At 39.9% G+C, this 26,631-nt stretch overlaps 1 protein-coding gene and 1 long non-coding RNA gene across 2 annotated transcripts in view; one reads left to right on the forward strand and one right to left on the reverse strand.

Annotated features, from left to right (window-relative positions):
* IFT88 (intraflagellar transport 88) overlaps positions 1 to 26,631 on the forward strand; it is a 125,041-nt gene that overhangs the window by 78,290 nt on the left and 20,120 nt on the right. Inside the window, exons 13-16 of the mRNA XM_081815493.1 lie at positions 2,428 to 2,499; positions 4,842 to 4,907; positions 8,500 to 8,606; positions 16,133 to 16,199. Of these exons, the coding sequence (XP_081671619.1) occupies positions 2,428 to 2,499; positions 4,842 to 4,907; positions 8,500 to 8,606; positions 16,133 to 16,199 (312 nt within the window). The remainder of the gene's footprint in view (positions 1 to 2,427; positions 2,500 to 4,841; positions 4,908 to 8,499; positions 8,607 to 16,132; positions 16,200 to 26,631) is intronic.
* LOC145720752 (uncharacterized) lies at positions 22,060 to 24,493 on the reverse strand. Its single transcript, XR_014143949.1, has 3 exons — positions 24,368 to 24,493; positions 22,971 to 23,092; positions 22,060 to 22,141 (listed from the first exon to the last, which is right to left on the reverse strand). It is a non-coding gene; the product is annotated as an uncharacterized LOC145720752 (long non-coding RNA).

The raw sequence follows: 26,631 nt of genomic DNA on the forward strand, positions 1-26,631 counted from the left end.
AAGGGATTTATATGGGATATTATGCTGGTAAATACTATTGGGACAGTGACCTTAGGCATAGGTTCTCTCCATTTCCATTTCCTTCTCCTTGAAGGTGAATGGGTAGAATGAATTGCTATCTGAGGCTACTCCCACTTCTAAAATTTCATAATTCTAAAATTTAAAGCCAAGTCATTGCAGATTTAAAATACTTAAAACTTTTAGTACAGTCATGTATTCATTATACTGTGCTAGGCAATTTATAACCAATTTGCTGGGGGTGCTGGGGCAGGGGGATGTTATTTTAAATCACTATGTCTTAAATGTGCTATCTGTAAAGTAGTAGTACTTTACTTTGAGGATTGAAGAGAGGAGTAGGCATTCATTCAAGAAATAAACTTGGCTTATTATTTATAAACTAGGTTCTGATAAAAGAGAGAAACCAAAACAATTAGCCTTATTTATTTGCTTTTGTGAAAAACTGTCCTGTCCTATATTAATAGTGCCTGGGCTCTCTCCAGTTACTAAAAGTAACAATAGGAACATGGCAGTTTAATTCTGAAGATTAATAAAATAACATTTATCTCATATCCTAAATTGTTCCTTTGTTACACTTATTATACACGACAGCTTATCAACTATTATAATGCATAAACTCTCATGATGATCATATACGTTAAATCAATGCCCAATTATCTGTGCTAATGAAAGCGAGCAGTGTCACAGATCATCTGCAGTAATGATCAACTACAATTAATAATTCAGAATGTTACCTACTCCTTATTAACATTAAGTCACTGAGCTCTGTTCTATCTCTCCTCACTGCACTACTTCAGTGGTCGAAAAGAAGTAATCCATTTTCCACATAAGGATGCACACATACCCATGCACACACTACTTTACAGCTGCTCTGGTGGCTGTTTTTGAAAATTCCCAGTAGGTGGCATTCATGAACTAAGGCTTTCCTGAAGAAGAGAAAAGAAGTGGTTATAATAATAACTAGTGTTTACTGTTTACATATATTGTGTTATTTAATCCTCACAACTTTACAAAGCAGGTACTATTATTATCCCCACTTTATAGATAAGTAAACAGAGGCATGAGTTTAAATAACTTACCAAATTCACAGAATTAATAGGTTACCAAACTAAAAATCATAATCCCAACCTTGAAGGAAATAATAAGGATATATACTTGAATATGTAAATGAGGAGGAATTAATGGTTAGTGGTCACCCAGTATATATCAGGTGTCATGCCAGGTCCTAGGAACACAAAGACTGAACTTCCTTCAGGAATTTATAGTTTCATATAGAAACTAAATAATAATACAATATAGTAAATGCAGTACTAAAGAGATTCTAGGATGTTAGAAGAGTGCCTAGAACTGTATAAATCCAGTCTAGCAAGGAAGAGCATAAACGAGGTTGGAATGAGCCTCCAAGTGGAAGTGCTGGTGTGTGGAAAGACCAGGAGTCTAGAAAATGCAGTGAATGTAGGGGACTCTGTCCTCCTGTTTGGACTTGCTGTAGCATGAAATGTTAGGCAGGGCACCACGGAAGTGGAGTTGGAGAGGCAGCAAATGGCTAACAGTGGATGAACTGGATTAGGACCTTGGAGTTATCTTGGAGTTGGAGGGGAGGTGATGCATTTTAAAGAGGGAAGTAATGTGATTAGATACGTGTTTTCTTTAGGTCAAAATGGATGGCTGTGTAAGGAGTGGATTGAGGTCAACTTGTCCAAGTTTTAGGGCTGTCATTTAAACCCTGATTTAATCTAACTCCAAAGCTGGTAGCTGTACCATCAATTTGAGTAGGAGTGAGGCTATCTGTCTTTGAAGTCATCAGGTGAATAGAAGGAAGAGTCTAAAAGGAAATGAGAAAAACATTCAGTTATTTCCTAGTCTTTAATTTCTTCAAATTTTGTTTTCTTAGATATTTGTAACAGTCTTTTGAAATCCTGGTCATGATTACTTATTTTAGAAAAAAAATCCATTTCTTTTTAAGAGGAAAAACAGGATGAATACAATTCTTTTTTACTCTGTCTTTAGAAATCTAATTGTTCACACACAAGGTCAAAAATTGCCTCATGGGTACTAAATTTGCAAGCCTACATTTCTAATCCTTAGGGTACTAAACCACAGTATAAAATTATGGCAAAGATAATGATAATGTTTAAAATAGAATGCAGTGGTCTTTAGCCAAACAGGTTAAGTGTTCACATAAAATCTAAATAAGGCATGAACTAGATTGAAGGACTCTTAAATTTAAATTTTCTAATATGCATCTGATAGATAATAATGAAGGAAAGTGTATATATGCTATTGTGAATAATAAAGATCTAATCAAAGGTCAAAAAGTATTTGAAAAAAACTTGAACGATACTATAGATATATAACTTTATAAAACTGATCATCACAGATTGTTTCTATTTCATCTCTGATTTTATATAATTCATTTCTTTTATAGGCCTACACAAGTGAAATGGCAGCTGATGGTAGCTAGTTGTTTTAGAAGAAGTGGTAAATGCTTTAATTTTATTCATTTTTTATATATTTTGCTTCTTTATGTCTTTTAGGTAATTATGCACATAACTGTTTTCCAACTGCATATTTGTTTATTAAAACATTAGCTTTTGATTACTACACATATTGAAGCATTATATGAGAAACATAATAATTACTACATACAGAAAAAAGTTATGCTTACAAAGTGGGTCACCATTATTAAGAGAGTCATTATTTTTCAAAGTTAACATGTAATCATTTTGACAAGTTAGTCACAGAAAAATAGACATTTTATACATATTAGTTTACATTTCCATTTTCTGTTCACCTAATTCTAAACATCCTTGTATGCTCGGCCAAACTTACGAGACTGTCTCACACCTGAGAAGCCTGAAGAAGGCCCTGAACTGGAACAACTGGGGCTGTGTTTTCTATACCAAAGACCACTAGGTATCTCTGTGTTTTCGGGAACTGTTTTTATTCCATCCTGTACTGCTGACACTTGTCCTGAAGCATGGAGCATGGAGATGTTAGTATTGTTGGACTAACCATGAAGTGAATGATACTCTTAAGACTCTCATCAGAGGGCGCCTGGGTGGCTCAGTTGTTAAGCGTCTGCCTTCGGCTCAGGTCATGATCCCGGGGTCCTGGGATTGAGGCCCGCATCGGGCTTCCTCGTCCGCAGGAAGCCTGCTTCTCCCTCTCTCACTCCCCCGACTTGTGTTCCCTCTCTCGCTGTCTCTCTCTCTGTCAAATAAATAAATTTAAAAAAATCTTTAAAAAAAAAAAACTCTCATCAGAGATTAAGCAAGGAGATAAATGTTAATAGATTTGTAATCCCTCTTGTAGAGCCTACAAATGATCTAGGAAAAAAATGCCTCAATCCAAAGGGAGCACAAATGTGACAGTGTTAACAGTGTTCTCATCCTGTTTTGTAGGTCTCTTTCTTTACCTCTGTGAGCTCCTTCAGAATGGCATCAGAATATATACACAGAGGAGTCCTCAAATCATTTAGATATTGATCTTTGCTGTTACTGTAGTTGCTATGAGATCTGTAACATCACTGTACTGTATGTACATGTTACCGATATCAGAGTGAGTTCTGAGTTACCAGTGTTCATTAGTGTCAGTCATAGGTAAGACATACATACATATGAGGTATTCGGAGTGATTTAAGACAGAACCTCCCTTGTGTTACGGAAGTACAGATTAGAAGAAGAGAAGCGGACGTTAGTGAGAGCCACTGGATGCTGGGTACTTCCTGTCTCAGTTGTATCCAGTTCTCACCACAGCTCTTGGAGGGTCAGCATGGCTGGCCCTTGTGTAGAGTGGGGCCCAGACAGATTCATTCCTTGTTTACTGAGATTTTAGCAAAGATCCAAAATTCATTTTTCCCTGTTCTTTACTGCTATGAAGCAGTATTGTATTATATTTATTGTATTATAAAACAAAATGCTTTCTGTAAACTTTTTAATGTTTCAAAATAAAAACTACTGGAAAAGGTTATTTTTCATCTTTTCCCAACTAAGTGAATGATACTGAAATTAATGTTAGCTTATCACTTAAATTATTTTTAAATTTGTCAGTTCTTTTTTTTTGTTTTGTTTTTTTGTTTGTTTTTTTTTTAAAGATTTTATTTATTTATTTGACAGAGAGAGACACACTGAGAGAGGGAACACAAGCAGGGGGAGTGGGAGAAGGAGAAGCAGGCCTCCCGCTGAGCAGGGAGCCTGATGTGGGGCTCGATCCCAGGACCCTGGGATCATGACCTGAGCCGAAGGCAGACGCTTAATGACTGAGCCACCCAGGCGCCCCAAATTTGTCAGTTCTAATAAAATAATCTTTAAGTTTTAGAAATTGAATAGAACTTAATTTTTGACACTAACGTATTTATTTTAAGAACTAAACTAAGTTTCTTTTTTTTTTTTTTAAGATTTTATTTATTTATTTGACAGAGAGCAGGAGAGCACAGGCAGGGGGAGAAGGAGAGGGAGAAGCAGGCCCCTTGCTGAGCAGGGAGCCCGATGTGGGACTCAGTCCCAGGACCCTGGGATCATGACCTGAGCCGAAGGCAGTCGCTTAACTGACTGAGCCACCCAGGCGCCCCACGGACTAAACTAAGTTTCAGTCATCACCCATTTACTTCTGCTCTACCCCTTTTTCAAATTTCTTGTATCTGTACATTTTCTTCCAGAAGTTATATTAAGAATGGTTTATATATGCTTGTGGCAAACATGAAAGTCTTCTTACTAAACCAATAAATGGTGCCAGTGTCTTGAATTAAAATTACCACTTTGCTGAATCTTATTAATTTTTATAATCTGCTAGTGGGGTTTTCTTTCTTTTTTTATTTACAGGTAACTACCAAAAAGCGTTAGATACTTATAAGGAGATTCACAGAAAATTTCCAGAAAATGTTGAATGTGAGTTTACGTCTTGTAACTTTTAAGCTATAGGTTTTCACATATTATGTCATTAAGTATGATAACTACATTTGCTACAGTAATTGCATATATAGCTACCAGCCTATAATTTGTGATACATGATTACACATGTGGTTATAGGATCAGAAAATTTGACTATGCAAGTACATTGTATAGAATTTAATTTTTGATAGATTTAAGTATACCACTGTGTTCTCTTTAGTAGTAAACCGATCTATAATTCAAAGTTTTGTGAAATTTGAAGAATTTTGGTTTATTACTGATTTTTTAAAGTTCATAAACTGATGTTATATAGAAAATGCATTTTTAAAAATTTATTTATTATTTATTTGAGAAAGAGAGGGCACAAGGGGCGCCTAGGTGGCTCAGTCGTTAAGCGTCTGCCTTTGGCTCAGGTCATGATCCCAGGGTCTGGGGATCGAGCCCTGCATTGGGCTCCCTGCTAAGCGGGGAGCCTGCTTCTCCCTCTCCCACTCCCCCTGCTTGTGTTCCCTCTCTCACTCTGTCTCTCTCTGTCAAATAAATAAATAAAATCTTAAAAAAAAAAAAGAAAAGAAAGAGAGGGCACAAGCTAGGGGAGGGGTAAAGGGAAAGGGAGAAGCAGGCTCCCTGCTCAGTAGGGAGCCCAATGTGGGGCTGGATCCCAGGGTCCCCAGATCATGACCTGAGCCGAACGCAGACACCCAACGAACTGAGCCACCAGGCAGCCCAGAAAAGGCATTTTTAACTCTCCACTTAGTATGCAACTTTCTGAGGTTGAAAAATACTTTTAGAGTTATGAAAATAGAACAATCATCGTGCTCATATGGATAGCAAATGAATTTTAATGTTACTTTAAGTTTAAAACATTATGTTGGTATTGGGCTTATTTCCCTTTTGTGAAGCTAGCTTTGTAGAAAATACTCATTTATTCCCCATCTTGTTGCATAATGGGTTATTACTTAAAGTAATAATGTGAAGTATTACAGGAGTACCAACAACAAAATCATGACCAAGAAAAATACAAAATAACCATATTCACATGCCACATACTCTCATGTATTTGGCCCTGAATAGCCTTGCAGCTAAAGGAAAGGGAGAAAATGTCATCAGTTTACAATCTTTTCTGTTTATGAGGAAACAAAGTAATTCCTTGGGAAGAAGAAAACATTTCTAACTTTTCATTTATGTTGCGAAACCAAGAGATATATATTAGATAAGATCAATTAAAGTTATAGCAGCTCCTTGCTTTCATGACATCCCCACAGCAAATAAAGTTTGAAAGACCTTAATTTTTTCCTTCAGTGACAATGAACACTAAACAATGCATTTCAGTTCAGTAAGACAAATCTTTCCTATGCCAAGTTTTCCAGTGGCCCAGCCTGATCTGGGAATGAGATGTACTGCATGTTCCTTCATTAATATTTTTCTCCATTTGGCTTTTGTGAAAGGTCAACAGCAGAGAGCTCAGAATTATGGACTTTGGTAGCAGCTTAGGAGCAAGAACTTTTCTAATGCTGATTTAGAAGCCGATTTGTTAATTTACAGCAGTAGTTTGCAAATGCCATCAGGAAACAGGCTATGTGGGAATTACTTATAAAACTGAAAAAGCACAAATTTCTAGCCCAACCTACAGAGATTCTCATTTAGGTTTGCAGTGGACACAGATACCTTTCATTTCCTATTTCTTTCTTTTTTTTTTTTTTTAAGATTTTTACTTATTTATTTGAGAGAGAGAGCGCGCGCACACAAGTGGAGGGGAGGGGCAGAGGAAGAGGGAGAAGCAGAATCCCTGGCTGAGCTGGGAGCCAGATGCAGGCCCAATCCCAGGACCCCAGATTATGACCCAACCCGGAAGTCAGACGCTTAACAAACTGAGTCACCCAGGCGCCCCTCCTATTTCTTTTTTAAAGGTTTTTTATGTGATTCTTAATCTCAGTCACTTTAGGAAACTGGTGATTTAGAGATTAAATGAGAGGTAACAATAATATCTTTTGTAAAAATGAAGCAACCCAAAGTCTGCTAGGCAAACGTTTCCCCACCTTGGCACCATTGACATTTGGGATGAGATAATTCTGTATTGTGGGCGGCCATCCTACGGATTATAGAATGTTTTAGCAGCATCCCTGGCTTCTACCCAGCAGATGCTCCTAGCACTTCCACCTCCTCATTATGAAAAACAGAAATGTCCCCAGACATTGCCAAATTGCATTGACAGAATTCTGCTGATTAAGAACCCCCGCGGTGGCTATAGTCCCTCTGCACTGGACCAGTAAAGGGAGAATCTCCACGCAAGTCCAAATTTCTTTCTTTATTGAGAGTTTAAGATTCACTCTAAGGGGCACTAGGCCAGCTCACTTGGTGGAGCATGTGACTATTGATCTCAGGGGTGTGAGTTTAAGCCCTGTGTTGGGTGTAGAGATTACTTATAAATAAAATATTTTTTTAAAGATTTTATTTATTTATTTGACAGAGAGAGACACAGCAAGAGAGGGAACACAAGCAGGGGGAGTGGGAGAGGGAGAAGCAGGCTTCCTGCTGAGCAGGGTGCCCGATGCAGGGCTCGATCCCAGTACCCTGGGACCATGACCCGAGCCGAAGGCAGAGGCTCAACGACTGAGCCACCCAGGCGCTCTAAATAAAATATTTTTTAAAGAAAATAGTCACTCTGAAAATTAAATGAATGATTATCTATGCCATAGGAAATGTTCAAGATGACTTCAGCCTGGATAATTTTCAAAACAAATTATAATTTGTCTACCTTAACTATAGCTATAGAAAAAACATTTGCACCCATGTAATATCTCATCTTGAGCAGAGTAGTTTTCTGATAAACCCAACAGGATAATTCATTCTTAAAATATATTCTTCAGTTAGCAAAAATTGACCTGCTCTATAGAGTTCAGATGACCTACTAAATTTCGGAGAACATCTACCAAAAACAATGATTTTTATTTTACTTTAAATATTCCTAAGCCATTCATTCTAAGGATAGGTAGGTAAGAGAAATAGTTAAGTATTATTTGTACGATATGTGTAAATTACTTCTTATTGTGAATTATTAAGATAAATGTATACATAGGCAATTTATATAGTGACATCTTAAATTATTTTAGTACCATTACTTTTACAATATGTTAGTGGTCATGAATTGCTGACTTATTCACAAATTCTTGTGGAGTGATGCTACAGTGTTGGAATACAGCACTGTTCAAGCACTGTGGGTGTGGCGGAAAGTAAAACAGGTGAAAACCCCCGGGAAGAGAAAGACAGTAAACAAATATATACGTCAGTAGTCATAAGTGGTGTAAAGGTAAAGCAGATAAGGACATAAAGAGTATGGGAAGGGCTCTAAGTAGATGGTGTGGTCTCACCTGAGGGCAGGGCAGGTGGAGAGAGTCTGTCCCTTTAGGTCCCCTTTCAAGGAGGTCCGTTTTCATAGGACCAGAGAATACAAACTGTCATTAATTTTTAATAGAAACAACCACTATTTGTGTCATTCCTACTTGTGTCCCAAAAGACTGAGTTCATTGATTTGTTATATTTTCAACATTGTGCATTAATATTTTTCTAAAACTATTTTTTACAATAGGTCTGCGTTTCTTGGTTCGTCTCTGCACAGATATTGGATTAAAAGAAGTTCAAGAATATGCAACAAAACTCAAGAGATTGGAAAAAATGAAAGAAATAAGGGAACAGGTATCTCATATGGCCCAAAAACTGCTGTCTGTTAATTTTCAAAATGTCAGCCTTCTGTAGCTCAACTGAGTGATTCTGAGGGCTTCTCTCAGTAAAATAAAGTTGAAATTTTTTTCTGCTGTGGCACAGAAGGAAGAATAACTAAAATTCTAGTTTGAAGATAAAATTCTGTCAAGAACCAATTCTTAATAGGAGAAAGTACATCAGAGTCAACATACTTTCATGGATGGTTACTCATAGACAAATCACTGTAACTTTCCCCGATACAAAATAACTTACAGGTTAATTTATGCAATTAATTTCAATTGGAGTGTACTGTGGCCCATGGAAGCTAAGCTAAGGACTATATAATAATAGTACGTTTTCTTTAAGGTGTTTCATTATGTAGTGGAACATGGCTGTGAGAATAATATTAATATACATGGAAGCATTTTATTTCTGTGTTTCATGCAATATGTGGAATAACAGTGTTCTTATTTTTACTTTTTTTTTTTTTAAGATTTTATTTATTTATTTGACAGAGAGATAAGCGAGAGCAGGAACACAAGCAAGGGGAGTGGGAGAGGGAGAAGCAGGCTTCCCACCAAGCAGGGAGCCCGATTTGGGGCTCGATCCCAGGACCCTGGGATCATGACCTGAGCCGAAGGCAGACGCTTAACGACTGAGCCACCCAGGTGCCCCATTATTTTTACTTCTTTAAGAGAATAATCTCTCCTAAGTTTGAGCCTAGAATATTTAAAAATTTAACATGATTTTTGAGTATCTGCCTTTCATAGAAAGAAAATATATTCTTTAAGGTTAGACTTTTTCAAGAAATTAATTATCTTGGATAATTAAATCTAAATTCCATATTTGCTTTCAAAATGTGGTTTTCTTGTCTTTGCTTTGAAGATGTGATCTGATTGTTTTATTCTCTTTTTAAAGTATCAGTTGTTTAAGGATTATGAGCATGACATAGATTTTTACCTTAAAAATCCTATAAAATATCAAGTTGGTATTAAAATGCCATGGTAGGGTATATAGTTTAAAACTTGCTGTGAAGACCAATTTACTACCGTGTACCAATTGCTAAATTAGGTAACCTGTGTGAAAGCTTTGTAAAATTAAATGGGTATAAATCAAAGTTCAAATTATCATAATTGTCCTCATAATCACTATTAAATGTGTTTCAATAAGAAGAATCAAAAATAATTATATATTTCACACCAAGAACATTGTTTGGAGCTTAAAATTAGTTGTTATGTTAAGTTATAGTATAGAACCACAGAAAGAGTCAAAGTCTTTAAGACTCCTAAGTTCAGTCATCAGTAGGTTAAGTTTATACTGAACAGAGAACACACAACTAATACAAATTATGGATCATGCATAATACACTTCTCACAGCTTACAACCTTAAACAGGAAAACTGGCATATGCATTACCATCCTTGATTTAGTAGACTTCCAGTGTGGCCCCCTTTTACACAATAAGTAGTAGCCCTTCCATCTCCCTGGGACTTGCCTTGCAGCCAGCTCACAAGGGTTGGTAACTCTAGCTGTAAGAAATCCGATTCTGAGGAGTCCCTGGGAAATGAACTTTAAGGGCAAAGAACAAATATGCCCCCTTTAAAGAGATGCAGAGTTGCTTTTGTACAATTTTCTTTTCTCTTGATTTCTCCATGTTTAGTTGTATCTGGGTTGAGCCATTATAGATACCGTGCTCTGGTTCTGGTCTTTGAGGTACTTTACATCTTTACATTGGCTTCCTCTCTCCCTTTGCCTTTCCTCTTACCTCATCCTCTTTCCTCTATGCACTCTCTCTCTAGGGTGTTAAACTCTTCCTCTGACTGCTTGTAGACTGTTGGATCTTACTGTTAAGAATGATTATGTAGGGGCATGTGGGTGGCTCAGTCAATTGAGCATCTATGTGCCTTCGGCTCAGGTCATGATCTCAGGGTCCTGGGATCCAGCCCCGTGTCGGGCTCCCTGCTCAGTGGGGAGTCTGCTTCTCCCTCTCCTTCTGCCCCTCCCCCCTGTTCGTGTGCACGCGCCTGTGCGCACGCACGCTCTCAAATAAATAAAATCATTTTAAAAAAAGAATGAATATGTAAATGTCATTGAGACTGATTTTTCTTTCTAGTTTGTACTCGGCCTTTTGATTCCTCTTCCATCAAAATATTTATATATATACTGAATATAGTCAGTTTTTATCTGTTTCTCTCATAGACCTGACATCCTTCCACTGTCTTCGCTAAAATAATTCCCAATGACTTAATTAAGAGTACTTTAGTAAACTCATTCAAGTTACGATTGATGCATTTAGATTAGATTCCGTGTTTCTCTTACTTATTTACTCCAGTTATTAAGTCTCACAGTGTTTGAGCAATGCCTCTTTTGGCAATATTTTATCACTGCCCTCATTGTAGTCTGTATAAAACCTAAGGACACTTAGATATTTTCTCTCATAGCTTCTCCTTAATGTCTTCCCTCAAATGTTACTGCTTAATTGTTCTTTAGAGTCAGAGTCACAGTCCTCATGCACAAAGCACTCTCTCTGCAGCACCCTTGAAATCAGTTTCTCTATTCTTTGGTACTCTTCATTAAATCTTAAACAAAAGAACATGTTCTTGATATTTTCTCACTTATGTTTTGCTTATAAATACAGTGTGGAAGAGAAAAAACAGTGGAAAAGAAAGGTCCTAGGGAGAAGAGACTTAGAAAGAATTCTCACTCTCTAAGAGCTAATTTATCTTTTAATTGTTGCATGTCCCATTTCGGTTTGTGTTTCTGAGATTGTGAGCCCATGGGGCAGAGCATTCTATTTCCTGGCTTGCATAGTGCATAAAGCACTATTAGTTATGAAACAAAGTATAATAAATAAACTTCTGAACTAAGGACACTCTTCTAAATTTGAACTTGTTGCTTTTTCTGTGTCTCTTGTTTAGAATCTGTCTTAATGCAGAAACTTAACATTTTTCTATATAATTAGAATTTCTTCATATAATCATTGTTAATGCCTGCATAATACACTATTGTACAGATATGTCTTGATTTCTTTAAGCATTTTCACACTGTTAGACAGTCAAATATCTTTTTTAGAGCTGGTAACTCTCTACAATCAGTCTAATTTTGGTGTGTCTTGCTGGAGAAGAACACTTCCATATTGTGAACTTGAGAATGTTTGTGAAATGGGCATGTAATTGAAAGCAGGGATATCATAGATAATCACATCAAACTCTTACCTAGAGCTGTTGAAACGAGTACAGGGCGCCTGGGTGGCTCAGTTGGTTGGGCGACTGCTTTCGGCTCAGGTCATGATCCTGGAGTCCCTGGATCGAGTCCCGCATTGGGCTCCCTGCTCGGCGGGGAGCCTGCTTCTCCCTCTGACCCTCCCCCCTCTCATGTGCTCTCTCTCTCTCATTCTCTCTGTCTCAAATAAATAAATAAATAAATCTTTAAAAAAGAAAGGAGTACAAAGTTGACCCCTAGTCTTTATGCTTTCCTCTCCTCTGGAAGTGCTAATAATGATGGAAGTTTGGCAGCAGGAAGAAAAAGAAGTGAAGGCTCTGGATGAATGTTCGTGAATAATGTTAGCACTCTTCATGGTTCTGGTTACAGTTTTCCCTTTAATTCCACTTGAGTACATCTGCCTAACTAGACCTTAATAATAGCAACAGCTAACATTTACTGAGTGCATGATAGGTACAGGCACTGTTCTAAGTAAGCACTTTATATTTATTAACTAATTTAATCATCACAATGGTCCTATGAAATTGGGTATGGTTTTATTATTTTTTTTAATAAATGAGAAAACTGGGGCCCATGGTGGCTAAGTAACTTCCTCCAGGTCACATACCTATTGGGGGCAGACCTAGGCTTTAGATCCAAGCAGGCTGGCTCCTAAGTCTATGTTCCTAACTACTGTGCCTTACTACCTTATGAATAGTAGGGGAAAGGATGATGAAAATAATTATTTTCAGTTGATGTATAGTCCTTACTTATTCTGCACTCAGAAAAGTTGGTAACTCATACCATGAATTAAATTAAAATGTATCTTGCCATCAGCTCACCAAAATTTGATTAGGCATTAGGGTCTCAGAATAGTGCTATTCAGGGATGCTCTGTGGGCCAGTAGAGCCTCAGAATCACCTGGGCACATCTTAGAATTACAAAGTCTTGGGACCCACCCCAGGCCTACCCAAACCCTACCCCAGAGTTAAATTCAAGAATCTGTGTATTTGGTTTTTTTTTTTTAAGATTTTATTCATTTATTAGAGAGTGTGTGCACCAGTGGAGGGGAGAGGCAGAGGGAGAGGGAGAAGCAGGCTCCCTGATGAGCAGAGAGCCCAATTCAGGGCTGGATCCCAGTGTCCTGGGATCTTGACCTGAGCTGAAGGCAGACAACCAACCAACTGAGCCACCCAGGCGCCCCTGTGAATGTGTTTTTTTAAACAAGTTCTCCAGGTATTTTTCTATTCACTAAAGTTTGAGAAGCACTTGTCTAGAGTTTATGCTCCTACAGGGTCATCATACAAATGATCAAATACCAGCTGAGGATATGGACTCTGACTTGGAGAGTGGAGGGCAGAAAGTAGATGTAAAATAAATCAGGCCATGGATTTTAAAAAATTGTTTAAAAATGGAAACAGATTTATGTAGACCTAAGAAAGAAAGATAAATTGATTCAGGTTTATGTGAGTCAGGATAGTGTAGCTCCCTGAGCCCCTAACTCCTACTTTAAAGTGTTAAAGCCAGAAATTTATTTAGACTGATTTTTCAAAGAACCTGTTTCTCTTCCTGGAACTATTATGGAAAAAGAAGACTGTTCTCTCCTTCATGCTTGGGGGACCTACATTCCTGAGGAAGAAGAAAATTTTACACATGTGTATTCATTAGTGCCATCAGTAAGCAGTTCCAGGCACAGGCCATTTGGCCAGACAAGAAAGACCACCTCGGCCGTGTCTGGCTTCTGTGGGCCTGGAGCAATGTGCACTGGCCCCCAGCACTGTGGGCCTCTTAGCAACACTTTTTAAAGAGATGCTTTTTATTCTTCGCTGAACACAGAAAAGTTAGCTGCAAGGCATTCTGTCAAACTTGACTATAGTCTGGAAAAGAACAAAATGGGAAGAGCAGGAATTAAAGACTGAGTAAATATGAAAAGGAAGAGAAAAATTTCAGCCAAAATACCAAAGAGGGTTAGAGAACAAAGTACAAAAGATTCAGTATGGTGAAATTTGTTGATTTTCAGCAGCAAATAGGTGTTCAGTTGGAAGGGGATAAAAAAACCCTCATTCTCTGGGCGCCTGAGTGGCTCAGTCAAGTGTCTGACTCTTGATTCTGGCTCAGGTCATGATCTCAGGGTTGTGAGATTAAGCCCTGCATCCTGCTCCACACTGGGCATGGAGCCTGCTTAAGATTCCCTCTCTCTTAAGATTCTCCCTTGGCCCCTCCTACCTCTCCCTCTACTCTCCCCCGCCCCCAAAAAACCCAAAACAAAACCCCACATTCTCTGCCCACAGGAGAGTAGTTGAAGGAGCACATCCAAGGGGTGCAGGCTGCCTTTTATTCACAAAGTAGGAGGGGCAGTCATTTTCCAAAGATGAAAAGGACAGAATGTGGTATATTAATAACATGGTTGCTCTGTGGGGCCTGGGGGCAGAAGCTGAACCAGCAGTGAGGAGGCGCCTGGAGGCTGGCACTGTCGTGTGCTTATGTGATATGTGTCCAGCAGGGCACGGTGTCCTGGGAATAGGAGAGGAAGAAGAGAAGTCATTGAATCAAGCCAGGTTTTAGGTTTCTTGTGAGTGGAGCAGAAAGACAAGTGGGCAAGCAAGGGGCCTGGAGGTCCTGAAGAAGATATACTTAGAGTGGTGGGGTGATCGTAGGCTGGAAATAAAGTGAGGATTTAAGGGAATTAATTAGGAAAAGATGGACGAGAGCCAAAGGATTGGGAAATTCTAGATGAGAGCAAGGAATCGGTGCAATGGGGTGAAATATGTAGTGATGGTGGAAAGTGCTTACTTTCCTGAATTGTCCCATTATAAACGTATGGTTACTAAAGCAGGATCCAAGATCTTGTCTCACATTTGATTTGAAAAAATTTCAAGTTACATGGGCATTTGTCTTTATAAGTTTATTTTAGCATTGTGTAGGTCTTTTAAATATGCTAGAAATAATCCGTGGAGAGATGAAAAACAAGTTTTGAAATAAAATCTGATTACAGACATTAAAATTTTTATTTTTTTACATCATCATTTTTAGATTTTCAAAAGAGAAGGGGCAAAGGGGAGAAACGGGATTTCAAGGGAGGTTTCTTTTTTAACAGAAAAAAATGTGAGCATGTTTACATGTATTTAAAAGTCCTGAGTTTTGGGGCGCCTGGGTGGCTCAGTCGTTAAGCGTCTGCCTTCCGCTCAGGTCGTGATCCCAGGGTCCTGGGATCAAGCCCCGCATCGGGCTCCCTGCTCAGCAGGAAGCCTGCTTCTCCCTCTCGCCCTCCCCCTGCTTGTGTTCCCTCTCTCGCTGTCTCTCTCTGTAAAAAAAAAAAAAAAAAAAAGTCCTGAGTTTTAGGAGAGTGTTCCATTTTACAGAAATGAGTCTTGAATTACTGAAAGGAAATTTTTTTCTTCCTAGCAGACCACAATGTCAATAACCCCACCCATGACCTGATAATTTATAAATATCGGGGGAGTTGTCAGGGTTGAGAGAATAGTAGTTTGTCCTTTGAATTAAATATGAAATTGTGTTTATATTTTTGAAGATCTAAATAAGGTACCAACGTATGTTTAAAATTTTTAGTCAGTTGTGGAGTAAATATTTATCAAAAGCTGTCTGACTGGTCACTGACTGCCCTGTCTCTATAAACACAGCTTTAGACATATGAGAATCTGGCAGATTCGGTGTCAATACAAAAAGTAACACTTAAGCAAAACACAGAATAACCATAAATTGCTTCAATAAACCTAAGAATGTCACATCTTGAAGGTATTTCTTATGTTTTAAGGGTGAGCTTGTACCTAAGAAAGTGGACTACTGAACAGATCTTAGGTGTTTTGTGAGATTTTAATCATGCTTTTATTGTAGAAGTTGAATTTCAAAACCCAGTTTACCTTTCCTTTCCCCAAAATAGTTCAGGTCCAGCCATTACAGACAGAGTAGGACTAGCTCAGGAAATAGCCTTTCTGTGGATTCCCTAGTCCCCTGCTCCCCCTGCCCCCCCCCCCAGTTTAAGACCTGAACTTCCACATCAGGAGAATATTGGGTTTGTAAGCAAAGTCATGCTGCACCTGTAAGTGGAAGCGCCACCTGAGTATTTCATAAGGCCTGAGGACCCTGGTAGCGGGCAGAACCCTTTACATACACAACAACCTCGTCTTTTCTCCCATAGAATCAACTCTTGGGTAAGGAGCAGTTCAAACCCAGCTTTTAGGGGAGTAGGAGCAGTGAATCTTAAGGGCTACACAGTAACGTTAATTTAAAAAATCAGCATTGAGTTATATTCAACTTTGAGGGACTATCATTTATTCTTTTAAACTCATCTTGTTCTAGCGCATAAAGTCTGGCAGAGACAGCAGTGGGGGCTCCCGCAGCAGAAGAGAGGGGAGTGCCGGCAGTGGTGAGTAGTTCCCGTTTCCTCGAAATACTGGATTTGACAGATGGGCAGTACATGGGCTTCTAGGAACATCTTGAATAATCCAAAAAAAAAATGCCCCCTTGTTTGCTTGCTCTATACACAGTAAAACCTCACTTATTCTAATTAATTTTGTAAGCAGTCGGCTATGTAAATGACTATTAATGTTAGTGGATTTTACTTCTTAAATAACCATACCTGTTTCTGCTAAGTGATTATTAAATAAGTTCATGCTGGGGGCGCCTGGGTGGCTCAGTCATTAAGCGTCTGCCTTCGGCTCGGGTCGTGATCCCAGGGTCCTGGGATCAAGCCCCACGTCTGGCTCCGTGCTCTGCGGGAAGCCTGCTTCTCTCTCTCCCACTCCCCCTGCTTGTGTTCCCTCTTTCGCTGTGTCTTTCTGTCAGATAAATAAATAAAATCTTTAAAAAAAAAATAATAAGTTCATGCTGGATAGAAGAACACAGATGTCTATACTAATGCAGTTTTACTGTGTTACATTTTTTAAATTTACATTTTAAGGCAGTACCTTGAAAAGTAAGATGATCTTATAGAATGCTGGCAGTCCTGAGTCTTTACACTTTTCTTGTAGAAATAGTGCAAGTCTTGGAATTAGGAGACATGGTTCATGACAGCCTTCTATCTTTGGACTAACCATGTTATGCTGTAGGCTTTAGGTGATTTCTAAATTTGTTTGCATCTCTCAGTTCCTTGACTTTGATTGCTTGTCATGCCATTACTTAATAAGATTAAGTTTTCCTTCCCTCTTTCCTCATCAACAAAATCTGCCTTCTCTGTCTACGTCAGGGGGCAGTGTAAGTTAAACTTCATAGAAATTTGGTGGCTTTAAAGAAACTAATTGGAAAAATAAATGCCAAATTGGGATCTAGAACTACATAAATATTCTCTCATATCCATACTTCGCACTCTCATGCATACGTGATCCAAGTCCGTGCAACTGCCCAACTTCATTCTCCCATCCCTTTGTGATCTAGGAGTCAGGACAAAGACAGATGGGAACCTTAGTTCAGGTAGGTCTTTCATTCATTCACAAACATTTATTAGATGCATACCAGCTGCCAGATAAATACTGTGCCAAGTGCCAAGGACATGGGGATGAGTAAGACATGGTCCCTGTGCCCAGGGACATTACCATCTAGTTGGAAAGACACACGAGTTTCAGGTGCTGCCGAAGACTGCTGCTATGCTGGAGAAATGCACGTGGGTGTTCTAACTTTCCTGGGGATAGAAACTGCAGCTGGGCCAAAGAGTCTTTCCAGAGTTCTGAGCTCTGCTTTGCCAGATAGGTTCAAGCAGTTACGGTCATCAGTGGCATCTAGTTCTAGCAAGACAATTTGATTCTCTAAGAATCAGTCCACCTTCTCCAGCTGAACCTCACAGTCCTCGCCTGTTTACCCTTAGGTCACAGGCGTCGTTACTCAGAGCTTCAGAAATTAGTAGAAGCAGCTTTCAGCTTGAGTCCCAGGGGTGCCAAGGGCAGTCTGCCATATCAGGGAGTAACCATTTACTATCTGGTCAGCCCTCCATGGTAATGATGGGTGTTGACGTCTCCACAGTGTCCCCTGACCCTCAGATGTCACCTCAGTTCTGTTACCCTGGGCCCATTCCTGCTTTCATGTGTTCACTTAACCCTCTGGGGTTGGATTTAACTGAGTCTTGGGTCTGAGAGACCTGTCCCAACAGTTCTCATACGCTGGAGAACTATAGGCCTGCAGCCTCTTATCCAAAGCCTGTGGGGCCAAGTGTGTTGTGGAATTCAGCATTTTTTGGACATTATAGTGCATTAGCCATATATAATACCCATGGGAGCATCTCAGTCAAATACAGCTATTACTGATTTGGCAAAATATGTGAATAATACCACTAAGGATAAATGATGGCTAAAAATAGCTTCAGGTCAGTCAGGCTTTATGCCCATGAAGTTTACCTATTGCCACCTGAAAACTTGGCTTTCAGGAGCTTTTGAATTTGGAATTGTAGATGAGGGATCATGGACCTGTATGTACCAAAAATGTCCCTAATGGCCAAGAGGTCAGCACACGAGGCTTTGTGCCTCAGTTAAGAGGAACTTAGGTTCACCAGACCAACTTGCTGCTCCTTGTTCATCCTTACTCTTAGGAAGCAAGCAGTCTGTGATACGAGCTTTTTTGAAATTGAGTGTCCCTTAAGGAGTAATTGTCTTGAGTAATCCCTAGGGAAGTATTACATATTTATCAAAATTCTAGCACTGATTCACCATCTTCTAAGTTTTCTATACTTCCCTCTAAAAATCTTAATTGAGAGTAACCAACCAGTTCCTCCCAGAAAAACCCCCAACAGCCTCTGTTAAGTTCTCAGAGCCTTCCCTGGATATTCGTAAGCTTGCAAAATGTCACCAGTGTTAACCCCTGAACCTAAGCCTGAGTTACCCAGATATCTGGAATGTTGGAAAATCTGCTTCAGAAACATCAGGGCCAGGGCATTCTCTAAGAACCTTGAATAGGTTGGTGCTGAGCCAGAGCCCAGAGGACAGTGTCCACAGTCCCACCCCAAGAAATTATCCCAGTCAGACTAATGTCTGCCTCTAGAAACATCAGAAAGATCAAGGTGTGCCTCAGAGGCCACTGAGGTGCCAGATCCTTCAACATGGGAAGAGCGAGCGGTTCAGCACCCCTTCTCCCCCCAAGGTGACCTCTCCCTAATACTCCTTCAATCATGCTATGTCTCAGAACAAAATGAAATGCCTTACCCGGGCCTGGGATGTCTACCATGGTCAGGGTTAGTTCAGTGAAGAAAAGACTCACACTGGAGAAAGGTGAGGCTGCCCCAGGTCTGATACCTGAGTGCAGGGAAGGAGAGGCCTTTCTGTTACAAATTCACCTCCTGGTCCTGGCCTTCCTCCACTGCTTTTCTCTTTTTTAATTTTCTTTTCTCTCATCCAGTCCATATCAGCTCAACACAAACAGTTCTAGTGCACACATAAGCTTTATTCTCACAGGAGGGAATTTTGGAGTAGAAATTCTGTGTTATTGAGGCATTTTTACAAGTTGGGTTTCATGTTGCTTGGTTCTTTTGGCACAGGTGTAGAGCATTAAATACTTCCTTTTCAGGGTTCTTGCTTTCTTTTTTTTCCCCCTACCATTTGCCTTTTTGTTCCTTATTTCCTGATCCCTTGAGTTACATGGCACCCCAGACTTCTTTATTTCCTTCCGCAACCCACGTTGGAAGGCCTCTTTCGGTGACCTTGCTGATTCCATGCTGCCACTTTTTCAAGAATCATATTTTTGGCCTTTTTTTCTCCAGCTCTTGGCACAGGCCACAGTACAGGCTGTCCCAGCTTTGAAGTCTGAATAAACCATGCTGTGGATGCCTCTCTCGTTTTCTCTTCCCTTTCACCTCATGGGGCCCTCTCTGAGCACCCTGCGGCACCCTGTGGGCGCGCCCCCTCCTCCCCAGCAGTCTCCCTCCCAATCCACCGGCGCCAGGCACTGTGTGCATAGTGGCCACTGACCTCTTTATTAGAGTTAGGACTTCCCAGTACACACCCACATGTGACAGCCCCTGATCTTACCCATCATCCACCTCTACCTGTGAAACCTACAGATGCACATTTATGTCTTTACATGGAAACATTTGGCACTTCTGTCTGGATTAGATCCACGTCAGATAGTGGAAAGGGATGATTTTCTAAATGCATCCAAAAGAGGCCAGCCTTAAGCTGTTAAAATAAATGCAGTGCCTACAACTAGATTTTTAAAGTATTGCCCAGGAGCGAGGACCACTGGGAACTTAAATATCAGATTAGTTTATATAAAATGAAATGCTTGAGGGCCCTTGAAAACTGTCCCTTTTTTTTTTTTTTTTTTTTTGTGGATCAAGCTAGTCCTACTACAGCCTTATTTTTGCTGTTAGTTTGTTTAATAAGCCTCAACTCCTGTCCTCTTCAGTGGTTCTCCAATTTTAGCATGTGGCAGAGTCACCTGGAAGGCTTGTGAAAACAGCCTGCTGAACTCCTATTCCAGCATTTTTTTTTTTTTTTAGATTTTATTTATTTATTTGACAGAGAGAGCAAGCAAGGTGAGCACAAGCAAGGGTGAGCACAAGAAGAGGAAGAAGGAGGCTCCCTGCTGAGCAGGGAGCCCATGTGGGCCTTGATCCCAGGACCCGGAATCATGACCTGAGTCAAAGGCAAACGTTTAACTGACTGAGCCACCCAGGTGCTCCTAGTCCCGCGTTTCTGAACCAGTCTGGGCCATGCCCACGAATTTGCATTTCTGACAAGGCCCCAGCTGATTCTGATGGATCTTAAATGAGCTATCACAAGAGTAAATGTGATATAGTGTGTATAGAAAGGTTGCTGCTGCTATTACCACCAAATTTAAATTCACAGTAGCGGCAGTCATCCAGCCTCTGGCCTCATGCCCTAGCTCTGTCACTCCCGAGTGTATTACCCTGGGAGGTGGTGTGAGCTTGAAACTAACTTAAAATTACATGCACAACTCATGGAAGGGGGCTCACTGCAATGCCTGGCACACACTCGATGCTGAGTAACTATTACTGTTATTACTTGATACAAACTGCATTAAAAAGCAATAACATTTGGTTTAGAATATTGAATATCCATTCCAGGATTTTCAATACTTTAGTTTGTTTTTGTAGAACTAACTTAAAATGAAGTGAACTTCTTTCAACTCCTTGAAGTAGAAATGCATTGCTCTTTTAAATGCCAAATTTGGGGTTAAGGTTTCAGCTGCTCAGTGCCAAAACATCAAGCAATTCAGAAAAAAGGTAAGTCACACTGAAAGTCAGTTTCCACAAAGAGCGCTATATTCCACAAGTTCCAAGTCTCCATAGTCAGCATATGTATGGTCTGCATGGATAAGCCAGGTGAGAGGAGTAATCATATTCCTGCCTAGTGTGTTGGCTTGCATTAAAAGACAGGAAATCCGCAGAACACATCTGCTTCTCATGGGTATCTGTCCTCAGGAAACAAGAGTGCCTTCTTGTAACCATCTTACATCTTACATTTTAGCGTGATGGTTGCATTTTGTGACTTGAGTACTGTGTTATTAAGGTTTCATTTTAAAATTGTTTTTATTTACTCTGTGTGCTACTTAATAGTTTGCTGCATTTTTTAGTTTTTATTATGTCTTGGGTGCGAACTTTTCCTGTGACAGTGTTTCTCTTAGTTTTACACTAAAAATAATTGTATAATGAGAGTAGGGTAATATGACTCAGTGAACAGAAATTAACTTTTTGGACAACTTTTTGAGGAGCATGTCTTTTATAAAATACATTGTAACCATGTTTTATTTTTAAAATTTGAAGTTTTGTTTTGAGGTTATAGTCCAAGGGTAAATTTTTTTTTACTACAATACCTTCTCACAGTTTTGTGGACCTCAGTGGTGTCACAGGCAGAGTGATCAATTCGTGCTTAGTGACCACCACCTGCGGACAAAGATCACAGCCCAAGGAGGAAGGATAGCAAGAGCACATGTAAATATACCTAACTTCAAAGAATCACATCAAAAAAATGTAGCTGATCTCTAGGAAAAAAGGGAGTGACTATTACGGGGCAAAAAAAGCCCGGAGAAGCCAGGGGGACTGAGGACTCCCTTCACGAGAGCATCACTCCTGTCACATTCAGTTCCAGGGTCAGCGCCCTCCTCACCTCAGAAAGCCGAAGACTGACTGTGCTGAATGCCCTAGTATCTAAGCATTTGGAGGCTGGTGTGTAACACAAAGGGAACTTTATTAGCAATAAAGATTAGAAGAGAGTTGATAGTACTCACTGTGGCACCAAAGGAGTCTCTGTGTCACAGATTCTGAAGAAATTTCTCTGTGTCAGTCTGCCTTGCTGGTCTGTCTGCTGATGTGTCACCTGTTTCCTGGTACAGCGTTCTCTAAGCCAGGGGGTCGGCACACTCTTTCTGGAAAGAGCCAGGGAGTAGACAGTTGAGGTGCTGGGGCCATACTTGCGGTGTCACGAAGGCGGGCATAGACAACACGTAAGCGAGTGGCTACGCTGGCCTCTCTGAAGCTTCATCTTTGGACACTGAAATTTAAATGTCCTATAAATGTCACGTGTCACAAAATATTGTTGTTCTTTCGCTTTTTTTCCCAGGCTGTAAAAATGTCTGAACCCTTCTTCGCTCGCTTGATGTTCAAAAACAGGGGATGGGTGGGGTTTGGCTCCCAGACTGTGGTTTGCTGATTCCTGCCCTAGGCGGGCCTCTCAGGAAATACTGCTGGGCGCGGCAGGCGGCCTTCGAAGCGCTGGCTCCCGCCACCTAATCCACGCGCCAGTTTATGCAGTAAGATTCTTTATCACTGACCTTTTCCTTTTAACACTGTCTTAGCTATTTACATCCCGGCCACCTCCAAATAGGTCAGACACATAACAGCAGAGTGTATGAAGTTTTGTGTCTTCAACAGGACACGCTCCTTTCCTCTGGCCCTTAGCTTATTGCCCTGCATTTGAGGTCATTGTAATTAATTCCTCAGTCCTGGTGTTCATTCAACATCTGTGGACCTCTTTTTCTAAGTCACCATGTCTTACATGATCTTGGGCAGCTTACTTAATCTCTTTGTCACAGATTCCTTGTCAGTCAAATGGGAGTGAAAATAGGACCTACCTAATAGGGTTGTTGAGAGGGAGAGGTGCGTTAATACATAGGAGGCACTTAACACAGTGTCTGACGCAGGCAAGCACCTGATAGGGGTGATTCCTATTTGACCAAGGAGAACGGGGTGTAGTACCTGAAATTCTGGTGTCCACATCTCTGGATAGTGAGGGTCCATGTTCTTAACTCTCCTGGATGTACGACCTTGGAGTTTGTTATTCTCAAGAGTTGTTCCTACCACCACAGGGTCACATTTATCTACGCATGAAGGTATAAATGTCAGGTGTACCTCTCTCCTACTACAGAGTACAGAGTTTATAAAGGGGCTTTTTTTTAAACAAAAATTCTGGAAATTATATATGCAAATGAGAATTGTATTTTTAAGTTACCAATTTGGAAAGCTGAATATTTATTCCAGTAATGCTGTTAGTCAAAACATTTGTAAAACTCTTTTGGGATTTCCATCAGAGGCAAATTACAAAAAGCACAGGAAATCCAATCTAAACATTTTACTGATATATGTAATATATGTATTTAAATCTGATGAAATATGTAAAACACATATATATTACATATATCTGTAAAATATATGTACACCTTTTATATATACATGAGCACACACACACACACGTACACATACACACATATTCCATCAGTTCTTTTTTCCTTTCCTGTCTTTCTTTTTATCAATAAATAAGCATTTGTCAAGTTCCTGACCATAGCAGGTATTCAATAAGTACCAATTCCACTTCAGCTTCTCCTTCTCCCATACATTTATATACCAGGTACTGAATTAAGCATTTAGGATATGCAAAATATAACTCAAAAACTGTAATAAATTGGGGTGCCTGGGTGGCTCAGTCGGTTAAGCGTCCAACTCTTGATCTCAGCTCAGGTCTTGATCTCACAGTCATGAGAGTTCAAGCCCTGCATTAGGCTCCATGCTCAGCCCAAATGAGTTTTTTAAAAATGTAATGAACCAGTTACCTACTTTGCATACATCTTTACTGGTTCCCTCCACAGACTTCTTCAACTGAGTGGTGCCTATTATAGTAGCTATCACAGTTAACTTTTCCAATTTTGATATATCCCTGTTAACTGTTTTGTTGGGTAATAATGCAATTAGATCAATAGGAGTAGGGAGTGAGGGGTGAAGTTAAACTGAGAATGGCAGCCTTAACAATGTAAAAATGAGCTGAAGTTTTCGCAGTAAAACTAGGTCCAAGCAATGGGCCTTGTAAAATTATACGAGGATTATATCATCTGAGCTGATGATGCCATTAATTTCTTAGATGGTAGGGGTTGGGAGGGTACTTTGGATCCATAGCTATGGTACGCTGCCCCTTACCTTTCAAAAGGGGCAGAGGCAAAGGAAGATCAGCTTCCTCACAACAAGAGGATATATCATTTGTAAGTCGGGCTACAAAGTACGTAGACCTAAACTGGACAATAGATTCATGCTGAAGGTCTCCAAAGTGCTGTCTGATGTTCTTCAGTATTTCTAGATATAAACAAAAATTTATTTATACTTACGGAATGAGAGATCTTCCATAGTGATTGCATCTTTGTAGGTGCCAAAGTGAGTATCATCTTGGAGGAGAGAGACCAGAAATATTTTTTAATGTCTAATGGATAGTGAAATCAGAGTTTACAGCTCACCAAAAGAGAATCCCCCACTTAAAAAGAGATTGAAAAGAGTAAGGGGCACTGTGTTTGTAACATATTCAGAGGAATAGGAAGAATTTTTTAGAAGATTTCATTATGGATAGCACTTTCAAAAAATAAGAAATCAGTTGATAGGCTTTCTAGCCTAGCTTAAGAGAAGGGGGGTGGATGTTGGCGAATTATTGGATATTGGTTAATTGGACCTTGAAAAGTAAAAAAGGCTATTAGATTTTTCAATTAAGTTAGTGTTGGTAACCCTAACACTATCTCAGTACACTGTTGGGCAAAAATCAGATTCCAGTGATTTAAGGAGTGTATGGGATGCAGGAAGGTGGAGAAGAGGATATAAACTGTTTCTAAATAAGTAAAGACTGTCTTCCCTTAGAAAGTGTATTCATTTTTATTTGAAGAGAATGGTGAAAATTTATGTAGTCAGCCTCTTACCTTTTCTTAATTTGTTCCATGAATAGAGCCTGTGTTATAAAACTCACTTTCTCACCAAAAAAGGAACTCATATTTTAAAACCTTAACTTTCTAAAATGTTACAAATAGTTTGCCTTCTTAGTATGAGTTGCTTTGTAAAAACATTGGTCAAGGGGCACCTGGGTGGCTCAGTCGTTACGCGTCTGCCTTCGGCTCAGGTCATGATCCCAGGGTCCTGGGATGGAGCCCCGCATCGGGCTCCCTGCTCTGCGGGGAGCCTGCTTCTCCCTCTCCCACTCTCCCTGCTGTGTTCCCTCTTTCACTGTGTCTCTCTCTGTCAAATAAATAAATAAAATCTTTAAAAAAAAAAAACAAAACAAAACATTGGTCAAGGCAGGATGTAGTCTTTCCTCTAGCAGAAGTATTATGAGATTTTCCCCAAATCTCAAGACTGCAAGCTGCTTTTTTTTTTTTAAAGATTTTATTTATTTATTTGAGAGAGAGAATGAGATAGAGCGAGCATGAGAGGGGGGAGGGTCAGAGGGAGAAGCAGACTCCCTGCCGAGCAGGGAGCCCGATGCGGGACTCGATCCCAGGACTCCAGGATCATGACCTGAGCTGAAGGCAGTCGCTTAACCAACTGAGCCACCCAGGCGCCCGCAAGCTGCTTTTATAAGACAAGAGGGTCTAGGCTATTCTGGGGATAGGAAAAGGGTCTAAAACATAGGGCTGTGAAAAGAGATTGTGAATTTACTTTGGATATTTATCATTATTAAGACAGCCATATTCTGTGCTGCTCAACTTGGAATACCATATGGTAGGAATGTGTATATGAATAAGGCCATACTTACTCATATAAACTTTTCACAACTGTATGGAAAGTGCCACACTTTACATGGATCATTTGCCAAAAAGGCATACTTGTAGAATGGGCAAGGACTAGGTTGGCAATCAGGAAACCTCGGTTTTGCTGATGGCCTTGCCACTAACTAACTGCGAACTCTTGAACAAGTGACCTTATCTCTTTAGGCTTGTTTTCTCATCTGAAAAATAAAGAGGTTAGACTTAACCTTTTTAGTAACATTTATGTGTGTTCCTGCTGACTATGAAATTATTACCTCTATTTCTGACAGTAAGATGGACTGAATGTTCAGGGAAACTCCTCCAGGAATAGCACTTCTAAAAATGGTGAATTGAATATTGGGCAGAGAGGAAGGAAAAAAGAAAACAAGAAAATGAAAAAAATTTTTAAATAAGAAAATTAAAAAATGTTTTAATGCATGGCTGAGTTGGCAAGAAAAAGGGAAATTCTTAGGAGATTAAAAATGAGTAGAGGGGCACCTGGGTGGCCCAGTCAGTTAAGCGTCTTACTCTTGATCTCAGCTCAGGTCTTGATCTCAGGGTTGTGAGTTCAAGCCCTGCATTGGGCTCCACGCTGGGTGTGGAGCCTACTTAAGAAGAAGAAGAAGAAGAAGAAAATTTAAGCCAAAGGAATAAGTGCAGAAGCTGGCATTTGTCCTAGCTAATCCCTGGTGGCCTAGAGCCTAGGTTTATAGGCCATTCATGGGGACCAAGAGATACAGTGGGGGCCCCCAAGAAGTCAGAGGTCAGTTCAAAGAATCCCTTTATAAAGCCAGGACCCTTAATAGGAAATACTGGTAGTGGGTCAACTAGAAAAGAATCCACCCCACAAAGGATGGGTTTCCACG

The sequence above is a fragment of the Leptonychotes weddellii genome, chromosome 3 (assembly GCF_054177405.1).
Source record: "Leptonychotes weddellii isolate Sample4059 chromosome 3, ASM5417740v2, whole genome shotgun sequence".
Lineage (NCBI taxonomy): Eukaryota > Metazoa > Chordata > Mammalia > Carnivora > Phocidae > Leptonychotes > Leptonychotes weddellii.